General features: G+C 46.4%; 2 protein-coding genes across 2 annotated transcripts; both read left to right on the top strand.

Annotated features, from left to right (window-relative positions):
* The first annotated feature begins 230 nt into the window (after positions 1-230).
* On the top strand, positions 231-2,359 carry slc22a13b (solute carrier family 22 member 13b). Its single transcript, XM_085939789.1, has 9 exons — positions 231-608; positions 672-775; positions 849-1,003; positions 1,091-1,262; positions 1,333-1,453; positions 1,524-1,618; positions 1,691-1,905; positions 1,975-2,083; positions 2,161-2,359. The coding sequence occupies exons 1-9, from the start codon at positions 231-233 to the stop codon at positions 2,357-2,359; spliced, it is 1,548 nt and encodes a 515-aa protein (XP_085795915.1).
* Positions 2,360-5,079: 2,720 nt separating this feature from the next.
* drd3 (dopamine receptor D3) lies at positions 5,080-12,068 on the top strand. The gene is made up of 7 exons (XM_085939788.1): positions 5,080-5,352; positions 7,441-7,553; positions 8,573-8,709; positions 9,495-9,688; positions 10,505-10,570; positions 11,005-11,389; positions 11,469-12,068. The coding sequence occupies exons 1-7, from the start codon at positions 5,080-5,082 to the stop codon at positions 11,663-11,665; spliced, it is 1,365 nt and encodes a 454-aa protein (XP_085795914.1). The 3' UTR covers positions 11,666-12,068.
* The last annotated feature ends 4,359 nt before the right edge of the window (positions 12,069-16,427 follow it).

Below are 16,427 nucleotides of genomic sequence, written 5' to 3'. Positions count from 1 at the left end.
GCAGGTTGCTCAGAGGTCCGGTTTCAGAGCCGACTGGATTTTGTCCTCGCGTGATAAAGATGTTAATAAATGACAAGAGTTCCGACTGTAATGGGGAAAAAAAAGCCACACATCTTAACAGCAGATCTTTCGTGATAAAAGCACACGTGTGCGTTTAAACATTAGCGAGGGGGACTGGAAAGCCTTTACATTGCACGTTGTTCTGCAGTCCAGCGGACGAGCGCTCCACCATGAGCACCTTCGCGTCCATCCTCAAGGAGATCGGAGCGTTCGGCTCATTCCAGAAGCGCTTGGTGGCCGCCTTGTGCGTGCCCAACATCTTCGTTGCCTTCGATGTCATCGGTCAGGTTTTCACGGGCCTCGACTTCCCCAACTACTGCAACGGCGATTGGATCCTGCAGCGGGTGGACGCCAACCTGAGCCTGGAGAGGCAGAAGGAGCTCACCATCCCCGTGAATCCGGACGGAAGCTTCCAGACCTGCCTCATGTTCACGCCGGTCCAGGCCGATTTGGAAAGCATCGAGCTGTACGGCCTCAACGCGACCTCGGCCTGCCTCAACGGGTCCGAATTTGACGTGCCGACTGGAGCGTCCAGCATTGTGACAGAGGTGAGAGGCGCTTGGTCGTGATGGCAACATTTTTCTTTCTCACGCTCTTTTTTTTTGGTTCAGTTTAATCTGGTGTGTGACAGAAGAACGCTGATCGAGGTGTCTCAGTCTATTTACATGGCCGGACTTCTTATCGGAGCCTTTGTGTCGGGGACCGTGGCTGACAGGTGCTTTACAATCTTCCGCCCTTTGGCGATAGTCAGCTCGATTCAATGTGATGGTGGTATACTTTTTTTTTAGGTTTGGTCGGCGCTTTGTGGTCTTGCTCAGCATTCTTCTTCTTTGCCTTTTTGGCGTCAGTGCTGCGTTCTCTCCCACTATCCACGTTTATATTGTTCTCAAGTTCCTGTGTGGCGCGTCCATGGCGGGAATCCTGACCAACTCATTCGTGATAAGTGAGTGACGTGCGGCCATTAGCGATCCATCCAAACATTTTTGTCGTTGTTGCCAAACCTCAACGGCACTCTTGTGTTTGAGCGAAGGTGGCGAGTGGTGCGAGTCGTCCAAGTTTGCCTTCTGCACCATCGTCAGTCAGAGTTTTTACCCCGTGGGTCTGATGTTGTTGTCCGCTATCGCCTATTTCATCCGCGACTGGAGGAGCCTCCAGCTGGCTCTCTACAGCCCAATTCTTGGACTCCTGGTCGTGTTTTACTGGTTGGTACCGTTACACGCGGACACTTACATCGGAGCGAGAAAATAGTAAAGCTACCTTTGAACCCGGCAGGATTCTGCCAGAATCGGCCCGCTGGCTCATGACTCAGGGCAGGCGGGAGGACGCTATGAAGGAGGTGCGCAGAGCAGCAAAGGTCAACGGGAGGAAAGTGTCGCAAAATCTGCTGGACAAAGTAAAGCCCGACATAAAGCTCGAGCGTAACCTAAAGGCCGGAAAAGTGAGGATATTGTTGGAATTTCTAGATGGATGTGGATGAGACGCCCAGTAAAGGCAGTATGTTGGACATCTTCAGGGTGTCATATTTGAGAAAGCGAGCGCTCTTCATGGGCTACGTGTGGTGAGGAGAGGATTTAACAGCGCTCAAAATGGACGGGAGAGAAAGAAATAGTCAGTATTGCTCCCTCACCAGGTTTGGGATCAGCGTGGTGTACTACGGCCTGAGCCTGAACGTGGGCAACTTCGGATTGGACATCTACTTGACGCAGCTGGTCTTTGGCCTGGTGGAGATTCCCGCCCGTCTGGGCTCTCTGCCGCTCATCCAGCGCTTTGGGAGGCGACGCTGTGAGGCCGTCTTGTTGTGTGGGGCGGGGGCCGCTTGCCTCTCTACTATGGCCGTGCCCAAGGGTAACTAAAAACAAGAACACGTGCACGAGCACTGAGAATGGACATTTTTGATGCATTTTGTCATTCCAGACCTTCCTGTGGTTGCGACGGTCATAGCCATACTTGGGAAATTTGCATCGACTGGCTGCTACTGCATCGTGTATGTTTACACAGCAGAGCTGTACCCCACCGCACTAAGGTAGGCAAGATGTTGTTTCTGAGACTGGACTAGATATGAATCCAAATGATAACGCTGAATATTGTGTGTGTTGCTAGGCAGAGCGGCGTGGGTCTGAACTCCATGTGCGCTCGCGTGGGAGGCATCCTGGCCCCCCTGATAAGGCTGCTGGGCGTCTACCACGACGCCGTCCCCATGTTGGTGTACGGCGTGGTACCTATTAGCGCGGTGGTCCTCTGCCTGCTCTTGCCGGAGACCCTCAACGCTGAACTTCAGGAACACGTGGTGCTAAAGTGAGGAGATGAACCCTACGGAAAAAGAACCCCAGATTTTCTGATGTTTTTTTTTTCTTTTCATTTAGGAGGATTGACACAACCTGCGTAGAGGAAGAAGCAAAATGAGGCAAAAAGCACAGCAATGTATTTGATATGGACAATTTGTTTGTCATCAGAGGACTTTTGTTTACATGACAGGAGTATTTATTTGTGATGTATGTATTATACCTACTTTCTGCCCACAGGTTATTTTATTTTCAAGGAAGACTTTCTGCAATTCATTGATATGAAACGCAGTTCCAGCATTTGGCCAGTAGATGACAGCACAATGACAAACTAGGCTGACAATGTGACTGGAAATGTGCGCAAGTGGGTCGTCTGCCTCTGTACATTTAATGGAGCGGTTCGCCATTGCAAAAGCTGTTTTTACATTTTAAAAGCAAACTCCACCTCATTTATCACCGAGTCGATTTTTGGAGCACAATTGCGGTTTATGTCCTCTTTCACGCGCGGGTGAGATTGATTGGCTGACTCCAAGACTGCCAGACATACAAAGAGCGGTCGAAAACAAATTCCATATCCCATTTTCCAAACGAGTGTTTGTTATTATTGCTGTGGCGGATTCTCTTTGCTTGTCTTTTGGCTGCAAGAGTTCCCCAATGCGCCAAGGTCATTTGGGCGGGCGACTTCAAATGCGTGGTGGACTGCTGGTGAAAAATGACCAATTGTGGTCACTGTCACGCTTGTGGCTTCAGACAAACCGGGGCAGTCTTTTCCTAAAAATGCCTCAAAAGTATCAATAAGTCTTTTTGTTAGGGTGCGGGCCACGGAGATGCGCCAATTTTGTTGTCATGCTCAATGGGCACGAGTGGCTTAAGGGTTTTGGAAAAGACGAATTTCAAATTACTTTTGGGAATTGCTGAGGCGCCACGACGAGGCACCCCCCCCCCCCCCCCCCCCCCCCCCCCCCCCCGATTTATGAACAATTTGTTGTTTGAGATTTTTTTTTTTTGTGAACTAAATATCACACTTGAGGGATTGACCTTTCTGAAAGTTCGAGATTCCTTAACTGATTTCTAAAGTAAAAGCAGAATAAGTCTTGATTACTTGATCAAGATAGTTGTTGATGAATTTCAAAACAGATTAGTTGTGGATTCATTTTGACACCGCTACTTGACGTGACAAAGTGGGTGTCATTAATTTCAAATCAATATGATCAATATGAGCAGCCGTCATCTTAAGGGAGGGAGGGGTGTGTGCCTGCGTGCGTGCCTGCGTGAGTCTGCCACATTGTCTGCGAGAGCCTCCTCCATCCGCTCATTGGTCTGTGCGCAATGGCAGCGAGCGCACCGCAGCAGTGGCCGCGCTAGCGCCGCCCGCGCACACATGGCCATGCGCGTGGAGCTGACAAGTTTAAACTCCGCACGGATGCTGCTTTCTTGGATCTCATGATTTCTCCGACAGGAAACACTAAGAGGTAGGTTCAAGTCTTTGGGTGGACATTACAATTCTATATGGGGCTTGAATGGCTTTATTTGGAAGGGCTAATTATTCCGACTTGGAATGAATTCTTTTCAGGAAGGGAGATTAAGGTTAAACTAGATATGGCGCTGCCCTTTCAGGCTTTCATTGGATTTCACCATTGCCTTCATTGAGCCAACATGGCAAACTCCCTTGTGTTAATTGGAATGTGTGTGTGTGTGTGTGTGTGTGTGTGTGTGTGTGTGTGTGTGTGTGTGTGTGTGTGTGTGTGTGTGTGTGTGTGTGTGTAAGATTGAAATTTCAGTTAGGTGTGAGACCGATGTTTACATTTGATGTGACCTGTACTATGTGAATGGCCAAATGATTAGACTTCAGATCCCTGCCATTGTGTTAAGATGAAGTGAGAGGCAGACAAGTAGGCAAACTGTTGGACATGTCTGCATTGTGTGTGTGGATATGGCAGAAATGTGGGTTTGTCTGCTGCAATCTAGCATCTTTTACTTAAAAACAGTAACAACACCATGAAATGAAGCAATTCATCATGAAATGAGGAATTGAACAGCTTTTGCATTGTGACTGATTATTTGTGGCTCCTTCTGCTGTACACGGCTTGGCCACTAGTAGGCAGTATAAGTCTCGCTTAACAATAATTGCGTGAGTTGCTAAGCTGCAGTAGTATCAGCGGTTTTCCGTGGAGGAGAAAGAATATATGCCCGGCCGTGATGATGGTTTTATTGTCTGCTTACGTGTGTTGCTGCACCATTTATGTTATGATAGCTATTGTTTCGAGCGTTATGGATGCAATTTGTTAGACCATCTGTGGCGTTTGTATTGTTTATTAGCACTAAGATAAGAAGGCTTGTTTTAAATATCTGACACCCACCCATCCCATTCTTTGAAGACACAAGATCCGAGGCGTATTTACCGACAGCTCAGCAACGAGCTTCTCGGCTCAGTCCAAGAGGGAAAAGATTTGTGTTGAGAATGTGAGCGTCGCGGCACTGCAGCCAGACGCTCTCTTTGGTAATAAAGGTGAGGATGGATAGATAGATGGATGGATGGAGTGCAAACAGCAGCGGAGCCAGCAGCCAGACACACATCATCGCAAAGCACCCCCGCCCCGTGCTTTCCTCCTATTTCTTTGGCGCCATCTGGTGGCATTTTGTCAACTTTTGGAACGCGCATACGTTCTAAGCATGTACGGTACGACAGCAACAAAGCCAGTCGCCCATACAGGTCTGCCAAACGTGCGGGCGGGACATGGCGATGCTTAGCCAAGCAGAGCAGCCATGGTGGAACGTATCGGACGAACGCAACGGCAGCGCGTCGGACGGCCGCAACGGCGAGCGCAACTACTACGCCATGCTCTACTCCCTCCTCATCCTGGCCATCGTGTTCGGCAACGTGCTGGTGTGCCTGGCCGTGCTGAGGGAGCGTTCGCTGCAGACCACCACCAACTACCTGGTGGTCAGTCTGGCCGTGGCCGACCTGCTGGTGGCCTCGCTGGTCATGCCCTGGGCCGTCTACCTGGAGGTGAGACACTGTTGTGCTTTTTGGATTTCATTTGAGTACCCACTACTTCGAATGACTTGCTTAGGAGAGACTACTTTCAGAGTTACACAAGGAAAGGACTGCTCCTCGGTGAGGAGTTAATTAGTCAAGCAGAATTTGCGAGCGACAGCGAAGAGGGCTACGCTGTCTAAAGCGGAAACCAAAGCAGATACTTTGCCGCCATCCATCTTCCGGAGACGGCTGATGAAACACATGCATCAAATTGTCGCATGTGCACAAAGTGCAAGCTTTTCATTTGTGTGGGGAATCGAGTGTCAAAAAGAGTGTATTTTTCACAAAAAGGACAGGAAGGTTCAACACAAACAAATGAAAAGCCATTTTGCACAGTTTCTGAAAAATTGGCCCATCGGAGCCATAGTAGAGGAGAAAAAAAAATAGGTTAGACTTGTATATCTGGACCTAATTCATTGTAATACATCAAGAAAGTCCGGGTTTATTTAAGGCTACAGTCGCAAATCGATATCATCCCCCTCGTCAGACGGTCCCAAAATGTCGAATAAGCAGCCGCCTGGCTACCTTGGAAGTTTGCGCTTTGTCAGCAGAATACTTGGTCTTCGCCCAGAGTTCAGACGACTGGGCAGATGCAGGAGAGAGCCAGTTAACAGGCCAAGCTGAAAGATAGCTTCCTCATTTCAAATTCAAAAGGGAGTAATGAATCATTAAGACGTCAAGTTTCCACTCAAAATCAATTGAAAGGCCATGGCCAATGGTTCCCCTAAGTCAGATTGGGTAGAATGCCATTTAGAAACGAAATTTCAATTCACACAATTCATTCACTAGTCACACCTATTGAACCTAGCAAATTTTTGGAACGTGGGAGAAGATTCCACAAAACCTCCAAATTGTGAGGCAGACGTGCTAAGCGCTATTTCACTGCTATAGCCCACCTAGGGCGAAGAAATTGGAAATTGAAGTTCCAATGGCAGCTCATTTGGTCATTTTTTTCATCCATAATGGCCACCTCCATCCACAACACGTAAGCCGCGAAGCGTCCGAGCGCAGGCGATGGTGCTTCCCGCCGGCTTCCGCTCCCTAATTGATGGTGGCCGACCCCCGTCCCCTCCCCTCCCTCCCTCCCGCTTGCATCGCAACAATCGGCGCTCCCGCTGAGTCGGTTTGCACAGCGAAAGCTCAGCATGAGGAACGCAGTGCGTGTGTTGTGTTGGGGGGGGGGGGCATGGTTTTCCCACACTAGTCGCACAATGCGGAATATAGATTGCAGCAAAAATTAAAATAAAAAAAAAACGTAGAAGTCACGTCCTCACTGATGTGCTCAGCTTACGCAATTGACGAGGCTGCAGAGTTTTGCCACTTTTTGTCTTTCATTTTTTTCAAGTCTTTAGTCCTTCTGGTGTGCCCATCTTGGACACCAGGGGGCAGTAAATTTCGTAAATTCAGTCCATTGAATTCTTCATTAATCAGAGTAACATGTTTTCGCAGAGGATAAAAAGTATATGTTTGTGAGTATTGGTGAAGTTTGTTACTTGGTTGGACTGGCCCTTTAAGGCACAAAAAAAATAAAATAATAGGTGACGGGCGGTCATCGCGGAGATAACATCAAGAGGCAAACAAGTGGGAATTATGCTTTGGGGGAGTTGTATTCGGGAGCCATATATACTGTACTCTATATAGTCCCACTGGAAGCCATTAATCACAGTGGTGACATTTATTCACCAAGCTTTCGGTCGCCAAGAACATCAGCTTTTATTTTCCGAGTTTCTTTGTTGCGTGGCTGTAAATGCTAATTCACAAAATCCGTCAGTGACGGCCGGCCGGCCGCATCAGTGGACGACAATTGCGCCGTGGTCTGTAAAGACTTAATGACAACATCAGACCTTATTTTAAAAACCTTTTTTCAAATGTATAAGATCCTGAATTTTCACGTGAAGGGTACAGAAGAAGCCGAGGGCTAAGCATTGACCCTTGCGACACTCCACGGCATTTCTAATTTTGTTCCTTTCCCCAACATTTTGCCACGGAAATGAATATTAGCGCGACACATGACGGTGACAAATGCGCGGTCTAATTTTGGCTGTTTGTTCGGCGCAGGTGGTCGGCGGCGCCTGGCTTTTCAGCCGTCTTTACTGTAACGTCTTTGTCACGCTGGATGTGATGATGTGCACCGCCAGCATCCTCAATCTGTGCGCCATCAGCATCGACAGGTGAGTACTCGTGCACAGTTGCCATGGTGGCACTTGTGGAAATGTCAAACTTAATTTTGCATTTCCAGGTGTGCTCAGATGTCTGTATGTTTGTCATGGCGCCAAGTGGACATGGGGAAGACCTAGTGCCTTTGTTGTTGCTTTGAGCTTCCTTCAAGGCATGATTCAAAGAATAAAGTTAGGAGAATAAAATACTCTTTCTTTGGACAACAGCATTACCGACTTGCAGTTAATTTTCCTTTTTTTTCTCTCCATAGCTTGCTAACTCACTTAAAAGCATAACAGATCAATTTGTAATATCACGACAAACGTATCCCCACCGCTGACTTGGATCCGTGCAATTCTTGCGTAAGTCAACTTGACGTCTCGCAGGTGCGCAGTGTGAAGTTTTGTACAAATCAAATTTATATTCTGTCAGGCGTCGTTACCTCATGACGACCTGGAAGAGGCTTTTGATCAAATCTCTGTTGGCTCACCACGAGTGGACCTGCACTTTTTATTCTAGCACACGGCTAAAAAAGTACAGCTGGGGGTGTATTGTGTGTGTGCTTGCCCGGCATTTGGCCTCAAAGAGGAGCTGGTGTAATTAGTCCAATGAGCATAAACAATCATGGCAGCAAACTGGCCCCAAACGACGCAACGCGCCATCCGCGTTGGCTCCGGGTCGGTGCTTAATTGTCGCCCCTTCCGCGGCGACGTTGCACAAGCTCATTACGCACACTTCCTGTCCACTACGCCCCTTTTAGAAACCAAATCCAAAAGTTGATGGATCAAAGCTCGCCCCGGTGGCTCTTTAGATTTCTCACAGCGGTGTTTTTCTTGTGAGTGAATTATTTTGGGGAACGTTTGCATGCGGGGAGATTTATTCTGGCCCCCTCCAGAGCGCGCAGTAGCATCATTTAGAAAATAAATGAAGAGGGAATTCTTTCAAACGATCACTTTTTTCTTTTGATGAAAAGATTGAAACAGCAGACTTTTTTCTTCAGTAAAATGCCTACTTTTGTTTTTGGTGTGCGCAGGTACACGGCGGTGGTGATGCCCGTGTTGTACAACACGACGCACCGCTCTCGCAAGAGAGTCTTTGCCATGATCGCCACGGTGTGGGTGCTGGCCTTCGCCGTGTCCTGCCCCTTGCTGTTTGGCTTCAACACCACCGGTGGGTTAAAGCTCGAGCCTGTGCCCATGGGGTTTCTCCCTCTGACATAATGAGCACACTCTGGCACTTTTATTGTGTCGCTTGTAATGTCTTCAAGCTATTTTGAGTTGGGAATCAAACTTTGTCCCCTTTGTTGTCGGGCAAGAAACCTAGTGCAATAGTTAGGATTATTTTCAACAGTAGGAGATTAAGATTGGACTCGGAAAAAGTCGAAGGGTCACGTGTTTTGCTCAATCGGTGGCAAACAATGGGCGGGACTATGATGGGAGTTCACGGCAGGGTTAGGGTCGCGCGGGGGTTACACGCCGGGTGCATCATCATCGTCCAAAACAAACTGTTCCAATTGAACCAACGATTTCAACTCGTGGCTGTGAAAATTTCCAACAACATTCAGCCGTTTTCCAAATGTATTCACTCACGTACACAGGCGCCAACGGCACGGCGTGACTTTTAGCAAGACAGCTCTCGTAATTATCCTTTTATCGTGGCCGCCTGCCATTATTGATCCACGGGGGGAGGCAATCATTTCACATGATTTGGGCACATATTTAACGGGAGCGAGAGCTGGCGGATGTAAACGTGCGAGCCGTGCCGCTCTAGCCGTGTCAAAGGCAATCACGCCCACGCTAATGAGCTGCAAGCGAGAGGAAGGGTACAGTTGAGTATGCGGCGAGAATATCAAGCAGGGAAGACGGTGGGAGCCAGGCCGACCTACAACTCAACCAACCACTTTAAACAGAAAAACGGCCACGGTCGGAGCTGAAGCGTGCCTTTTGTTTTTCCAGACGACCCCATGGTGTGCTCCATCTCCAACCCCGACTTTGTGGTGTACTCGTCGGTGGTGTCCTTCTACCTGCCCTTCGTGGTCACGCTGCTGGTCTACATCCGCATCTACGTCTTCCTTCGCATGAGGAGGAAGAGGATCACTTTCAGCCAGGCCAGCGGGAAAGTGCAGCCCGGCTCAACGCCACCGTCTGTGGTCAGAGCTTCTTCTTTTTTTTTTTTTTTTCCCCTTCCCGCGGCTTGGCGCATCAAGTCATTATTGTCCATATTAAAGTCTCGGGTGAGGTGACGCCTATCCCATCTGATTTTGTGCACACCCTGCCTGGACTTGATTGTGAGGCAGGCACACTAATTGACATCAGCATATTTTAGCAGCCTGCAACAAATCTGCTCAATTTCAACTAAAGACTTGAAATGAACTAAATCATGAGAAAGAATTTGTATTAAGCTTGACACGGCGATGTAATTTGTTGTACTGAGCATCGTGCCGCATGAATAACAATTGCATTATGCATCAAATTCACCTTCATATTGGAACCTTCCTTTCACATCCAATAGACTCACACACACGCCCACTGTGACCTTCAGCGACACAAAACTAAATGTGTCATCACGCTGATGAACAAGCAGTCCTGCAATTTGATACCATTATAATGGGAAAACTGTTATTTGGCCTCAGTAGGGGGACAAGTAATTTGAAGGAAATTGCATGACTTCAAGTTAAAAAAAAAACAAAACAAAAAAAAAACAACCTCACTGCACAATGTTTAACACAGCTTATATAAAAACATTGTTATTATGATGATGATGATGAATGGTCCAGTTAATTAATATTCAAATGTGTCCCAGTTACATTTATCATTTCAGTGAAGGTTGTAATAAATATTGGTCAATTAATTGATGGGAATGGCAAAATATGGCAAAAATACATTTGCTAGCTGCGACCTGAGTACTGCAATAGTGTACGAAAAGGGGATGATTGAATCATTGACTTGCCTCTCTCATCCACCAGGAGACTTGTCTGCAGGACGACGCGCCCAAGACCAACCATGACCTTTCACCTATAAGGATCAAAGTGGTGAGTGTCATTCAACACTGCCATTTTCTTCATCATGCCATTTTTAGATTTATGAGTGCATTCTTTTAAAGAGAGGATTCTATTCTTCTACTTTATTTTCCTTATGAGTTTTCTTCTGCTAATATTCACACTATATTCTCTGTCTTCTTTAGCCCATAATATTACAATAAATGAGTCTCTTTATACTCATAAAAAAACTCCACTTTATGTGGACAAAAACATGAAAAATACATATTTGTCTTATATTTGGACTTTTTTTCTTAGCAAAATCCTTCCTATTTTCTTAAAATGATTTTTCTTTTGATTGTAATATTGCAAAATTTTTAACAGAAAAGAATTGACTTATGACTTGATTTGCTTAGAATGAGGAATTTATCTTGTCATATTCTGCCTTCAAATCGGCCATTGTTGTTTTAATCCCGCCCACCCACCAGCAGTGCGTGGAGCCCCCGGGCCCATCCAAGTCCGACCTGCTGTCGGGATGTCTGTGGCGAAAGCGCCCTAAAACGGGACCCGTGGAGAACTCGGCGCTGCCCCCGGTAGATTTGCAGAATTACTGCAGCATAAGCCACGCCTCCTGCGGCCGCACCGAGTTGGACGTGGAGCGCGATGAGGCGGTGCCGGCGTCCGGGAGCAGTTTGGCCAGGGCGGAGAACAGCCGGCGGGCGTCGCTGGCGGTGGGCGCCGGCTACAAAGCGAAGGACGTTTCCAACGGACGCAAGCACAACACGCTGCGGCCGCTCAACAACTACAACCCCCGATTCAGGAGCATGCACGCCCGTGAGAAGAAGGCCACTCAGATGTTGGCCATTGTGCTCGGTGAGGAGAGATGTCATTTGTTATGTGTTCTCTTCATTTGTCAACTCCCTGCGCTAAGAATATCATTTTACCTTGTCAGGGGTGTTCCTCATTTGCTGGCTGCCCTTCTTTGTCACGCACATCCTGAACACGCACTGCAGAACGTGCTGGGTCCCGCCAGGCCTGTACAGCGCCTTCACTTGGCTGGGCTACGTCAACAGCGCTCTCAATCCCATCATATACACCACCTTTAACGTGGAGTTCCGCAGGGCCTTCATCAAGATCCTCAGTTGCTGAGAAGAGGGAGAAAAAGACAAAAAAGACTGAAAAAGTCACTTTTTCTCGGATTGTTTTTGCATTTCCTTTCTGGAAAAAGGGCTGCGGCATGGAGCGGGATGAGTTTTTGTGGACGCCAGCAGTGTGTGGACTGACTCGTGTCACGCACACACACTACAGTGCATGCAAACCAGCAAAGAAACACTGGAATATCAAATGTGGAGGATGTTCTTTTGACTTTTGCCACCATCTTAAAAAAAAAAAAAAAAATCAACATCAGGTTCCATTTAAGTGTTGTAAATAAAGACATCATTGCACACGCATGCTGTGAAGTTACTCACACGCTAATATTGACGGGAGAAGAAGCAACGGGTGGGAAATAGAATCGAAAAAGAAAAAAAATGGGATCGCTACTCTCCGCTTGCCAAGTGAGTGGAATCAATATTTGATAAGAAAAGTGCATATTTCATAGAGTGTACAGTATGAAGTGAGCGCCATGGTGATGATCATGACCCCACGCCTCCCTCCTTTAATTGAATTTGAATATGGATGAAAAGCAAGCTGTGTTCATGCACCTCAACGGCCACTTTGTTCATTCACAAGACCTTGTGGACTCAAATGATTGTGCGCTCATGGCGAGTCATCAAATTTAGACAACCAATCAAAACTTGGACTTTTTTTTTTTTTTCTTTGACTCAAAACTGACACGCCCACCAAATTTCATCTTGCCAAGTCTTTGGAGCTTAACTTACAAAATATTTCAGGAGGCATTATGAGTTGTTGATTTAGTCACAATTGACACGCCCACCAAATGTCATGTTTCTACATTACACTGCAAGCTCTGGAGGATGAATTTTCAAAACATTCTGGTCAGGCACAATCAAGCCAATGTTTTGGCAAATGTAACTTCTAACAGAATTCATGAATATAAATGGATAGATTGCCCTGAGAAGAAAGAAAACATCTTTTTTTTTCTGTCACAGGCTTGCAAACATTCAATCCGCAAATGCTCAGAATAAATAATCATGAACGCTTGTTCAATGTTTGCATGAAGATTCTTCATAAATGGCGGTGCTCCCATAGGCTTCATGGCGGCTGGAATAGAAAGTACGCCGCGTATTGTAAGGAGCAGGTGAAATGAGGTGTGCTTATAAGAGCCGACAAGCGAGGCAGCCTCGTGTCCCATTTGACGGCTGTCACGCTGCACTCGGAAGGCTTTTCCGCCAATTTGGTTTCTTCTGGGAAACAGCATAGTGCTGCTGAAAATCAAGTTTGAACAAAAAAATACTTCCGACTAAATGTCAGCGATGACACCTTGCTGCTAGTAAAGCAAGTAAAAATAGCTCGCTGGAGGCAAGACAATTGTTGAACGTTCTGCAGACGGAATGTAAAATGGCATTCGACCTAAACCAATAACATTTGGTGTGTGTCCAACGCTTCCCCCGGTGACACGCTAACAGCATTAGAATGTAATGAATGCGCGCGCTTTGCCCTCGGGGGCGACTTCAAAACCTTGCCACGTGGACGTCTGCTTGTTCGCGTGGCGCATTCAACGCAACCCGCTAATTAGATACACTCCCCAAATCTGTGCGGATTTGCTTTCGGCGCATTCAATAGGAGATAAGCAAGTCAGACGGATGACAAGAATGCCCATCGACGTCTTACCTAAAGCCAATAAGGCCGCAGAAAAGTTTCAACATTTTGAACATCTTCCCTGGATGAAATCGAAATTGTAATCAAATCAATGCAATAGAGAAGAAGAACTCGATTGCCATGAAGGATTTCAAAGCCAAATAATTGTCTCGGAGTTATATTGGGTTGATTGATCACTTCTGCTTCCCTCAACATCACTTTGGGAGCTCCACCTCGGTGAAGATACAAATATCTCTGAGCTGCCGGCAGCTTCGTGACTTCCATTCATGAACGGCTACTCGGGACCGATGCGCTGTGTATTAGCAGGAATAATTACATTCCGGGGTTACTCTAATTTATATACGTATATGAGCTGAGGGGGTCGTATGGGAAATTAGTCCAAGGGAAAGATGGGGACGCACACAACGAATGCAAAGCGCGGGCACAAAAACGAATGTACTCTGGAGAGCTCCCCGCTCGGCTCGACGTGTTCTTTCAGATGTTGTTTGGCGCGCCAGATTAAAGGGCAAACGCTCCCGCTGCCCTGAGAATTTGCATTACAATGTGGCTCTTATCTTCGGGGTCACCAGATAATGAAAAAACGCTACGCAAAGGCCGGACATCGGAGTTCCATCTTGGCGGTATAGTTTTTTTTTTTTATTAAAAAATAAAAGTCAACACAGCCTTGTTCATTTGTCAGCTTTTTGGTGATCAATCATTTGAAAACTTTTTCCACTAGAAATGTCATCTAATAATTAAAACTCAATGGAAAAGACGTTCTTGTATTTAACCCAGCCACATCCTCAGTTATATATAAGCGGGTGTGCACACTTTTGCAATCACATTATCATCGCTCTTTATTTCCTCTACCCCTCTGAAAAAAAAAAAATAAATCGATATTTTTACCGGCTATAGTTCACATGAACAGTGGAAAAGGTTTGGACATTATTTTTGCACAAGGGTGTGCAGACTTCTGATATCTACCGGATACAGTACTTTTGAGAATACCATGACGGCACTGGAGCCCCCATGAGAGCCGGCGCAAATTATGCCAATGAAATGAAACAGATGAGCGGAGGCAATATTGGAAATGGCACTTAGTGGCAAATAAGGCTTAACTAGAGGCCCCTTTTCCTCAGCCCGACATACTACCTATGCAAAGCGCTCCTTCGCTCTACCCCTAGCCATCCATCCAGCCAGCTGACCTGTCAATCTCCACGGCAATTACAGCGAGACCACGTTGGCAGCTGGCCCGTCCGTGATGGCAGCACACAAGAGACAAGAAAAAGTGACAAAAGGAGAAGCGTTATTTGCATTCAGACTTTGGAAGACGCACGAGCTTTTTCAACCATTGATATGATATCTACACTAGCCCAAAACTTACTTCCTTCCTTCCTTCCTTCCTTCCTTCCTTCCTTCCTTCCTTCCTTCCTTCCTTCCTTCCTTCCTTCCTTCCTTCCTTCCTTCCTTCCTTCCTTCCTTCCTTCCTTCCTTCCTTCCTTCCTTCCTTCCTTCCTTCCATCCTAAAGCCAAATGTGTATTTTGTCATTTTTCTTCTTTGCCCTAAAATAAGCTAATGGTCTCCTAGCGGCTTCACGCAGCGTACGTTTAGTGTTCATTATTATGAGCTAAAACACTCCTAGCCTCCAACTGTCCGACTTCTTTCCTTTCATTAAACTTTCAAACCTCCTTCCCCTTTGTCCCTCTCGTCTTGTCAGTCCTGCGCAAACCCGATAATTGAATCACAGCAGGCAGGGTGTCACGAGTCCATGACTTTCTTTTTTTCTCACATGATCGATCCCTCAATGCGAGACACTGTCCCCACCCCGGCCGGCCGGCGGTAGCGTTTGTTTATCTGCTGGATTTTAGCAAATGAAACAGACATTTTCATATCCGGCTGAGAAATCTTATCGGGTGAATCAAGCACGTTGCATTTTGTTCATGGCGTAAGCCAAGTCAAGTCAAGTCAAGTTTATTTGTATAGCCCTAAATCACAAGCAGTCTCAAAGGGCTTAATGTAAGCGGCTACATTATCTGTGGCACCCATCTTAATAGAGCAGAACATAACTGTTAAATAATGAAATGCTCTTCACGATAACAGAAAGACCAATTAACCCGTGAATCCTACACGTTGCCAATCTAAAAACTAGCGTCGGTTTCATCTCAACGAGATTTGCGCCGAGCAAGTCGTTTGCTGTTTTGCTTTGAGATTTTTCAATTTGGTCGGTGAAGGTTTGCTCAAATTATTTCGATGTCCCGTGTCGCCCAGCTGTTATTTTGGCTCCCGCGGGGTACGACCTCCGCCGGCTGGCCCCAGCTGGCTGCTTCCTCATCATCAGCGCCATGGCTCAAGTGCAAGTCACACACATGAAACATCCAATCAGCAGTCACAACAGTCAAAAATAGCTGGCTTCCCAAGTTAGCATTTAGCATAGCTTAGCCCTGGTAGAAGACGAGCTCGTGACAGTTCGACCTCCTTCCGGAGCAACTAATTGCCTGTCAAAAATGACACTTGCTCCCTGGAGCAATAATAATAATAGGACGGTATAATAAGTACACTTAGAGTATATTAGGGCTATAATTAGCAAATAAATGAATCTATCGATGAATCCTCTCCAAATAAAAATCAAACTGTTAGGATAGAACCTAAATACACATTTTTATTTGTAACATTACAAAAAAAAAAAAACATAGCTACAGTGAGGTTATGCTTAAAATGTCATCTAGTTTTTCATATAATCAACCATTTTAATGGGGGCAATCACATATGGATCAATATGACAGAAAACCTTTTGTTAACCCGAAAAAACAATGAACAAAGAGAATAGTGCCCGCACACGATTTGGCCGTGGCGTCGCTTATTGGCTGTGGGTATACTGGTGGCCCACGCCATGCATTTGAAATGAACATAAAGCCGCGTGCGTTTGAAAACAGACGCAAAGACGTCACTTTGCACGCAAAGTCAAAGTCCGCTTTATTGTCAATTTCTTCACATGCCAGGCACACAAAGGGTCGTCTTCCTATGTTCCTCACGTGCCGCTTCCCGGCAGCCTGCCTATTCATCAAAAAAGGCCAAAAAAGCACAAATCATTTGTAAGAAACATCCAAACATTCCCCTATGGATGACATACACGGACGGTGGAACTGGATT

This window comes from Syngnathus leptorhynchus, chromosome 19 (assembly GCF_054491065.1).
Source record: "Syngnathus leptorhynchus isolate UIUO chromosome 19, UIUO_Slep, whole genome shotgun sequence".
In the NCBI taxonomy this organism is placed as follows: Eukaryota; Metazoa; Chordata; class Actinopteri; order Syngnathiformes; family Syngnathidae; genus Syngnathus; species Syngnathus leptorhynchus.
This window is presented reverse-complemented; position numbering and strand designations above follow the sequence as displayed.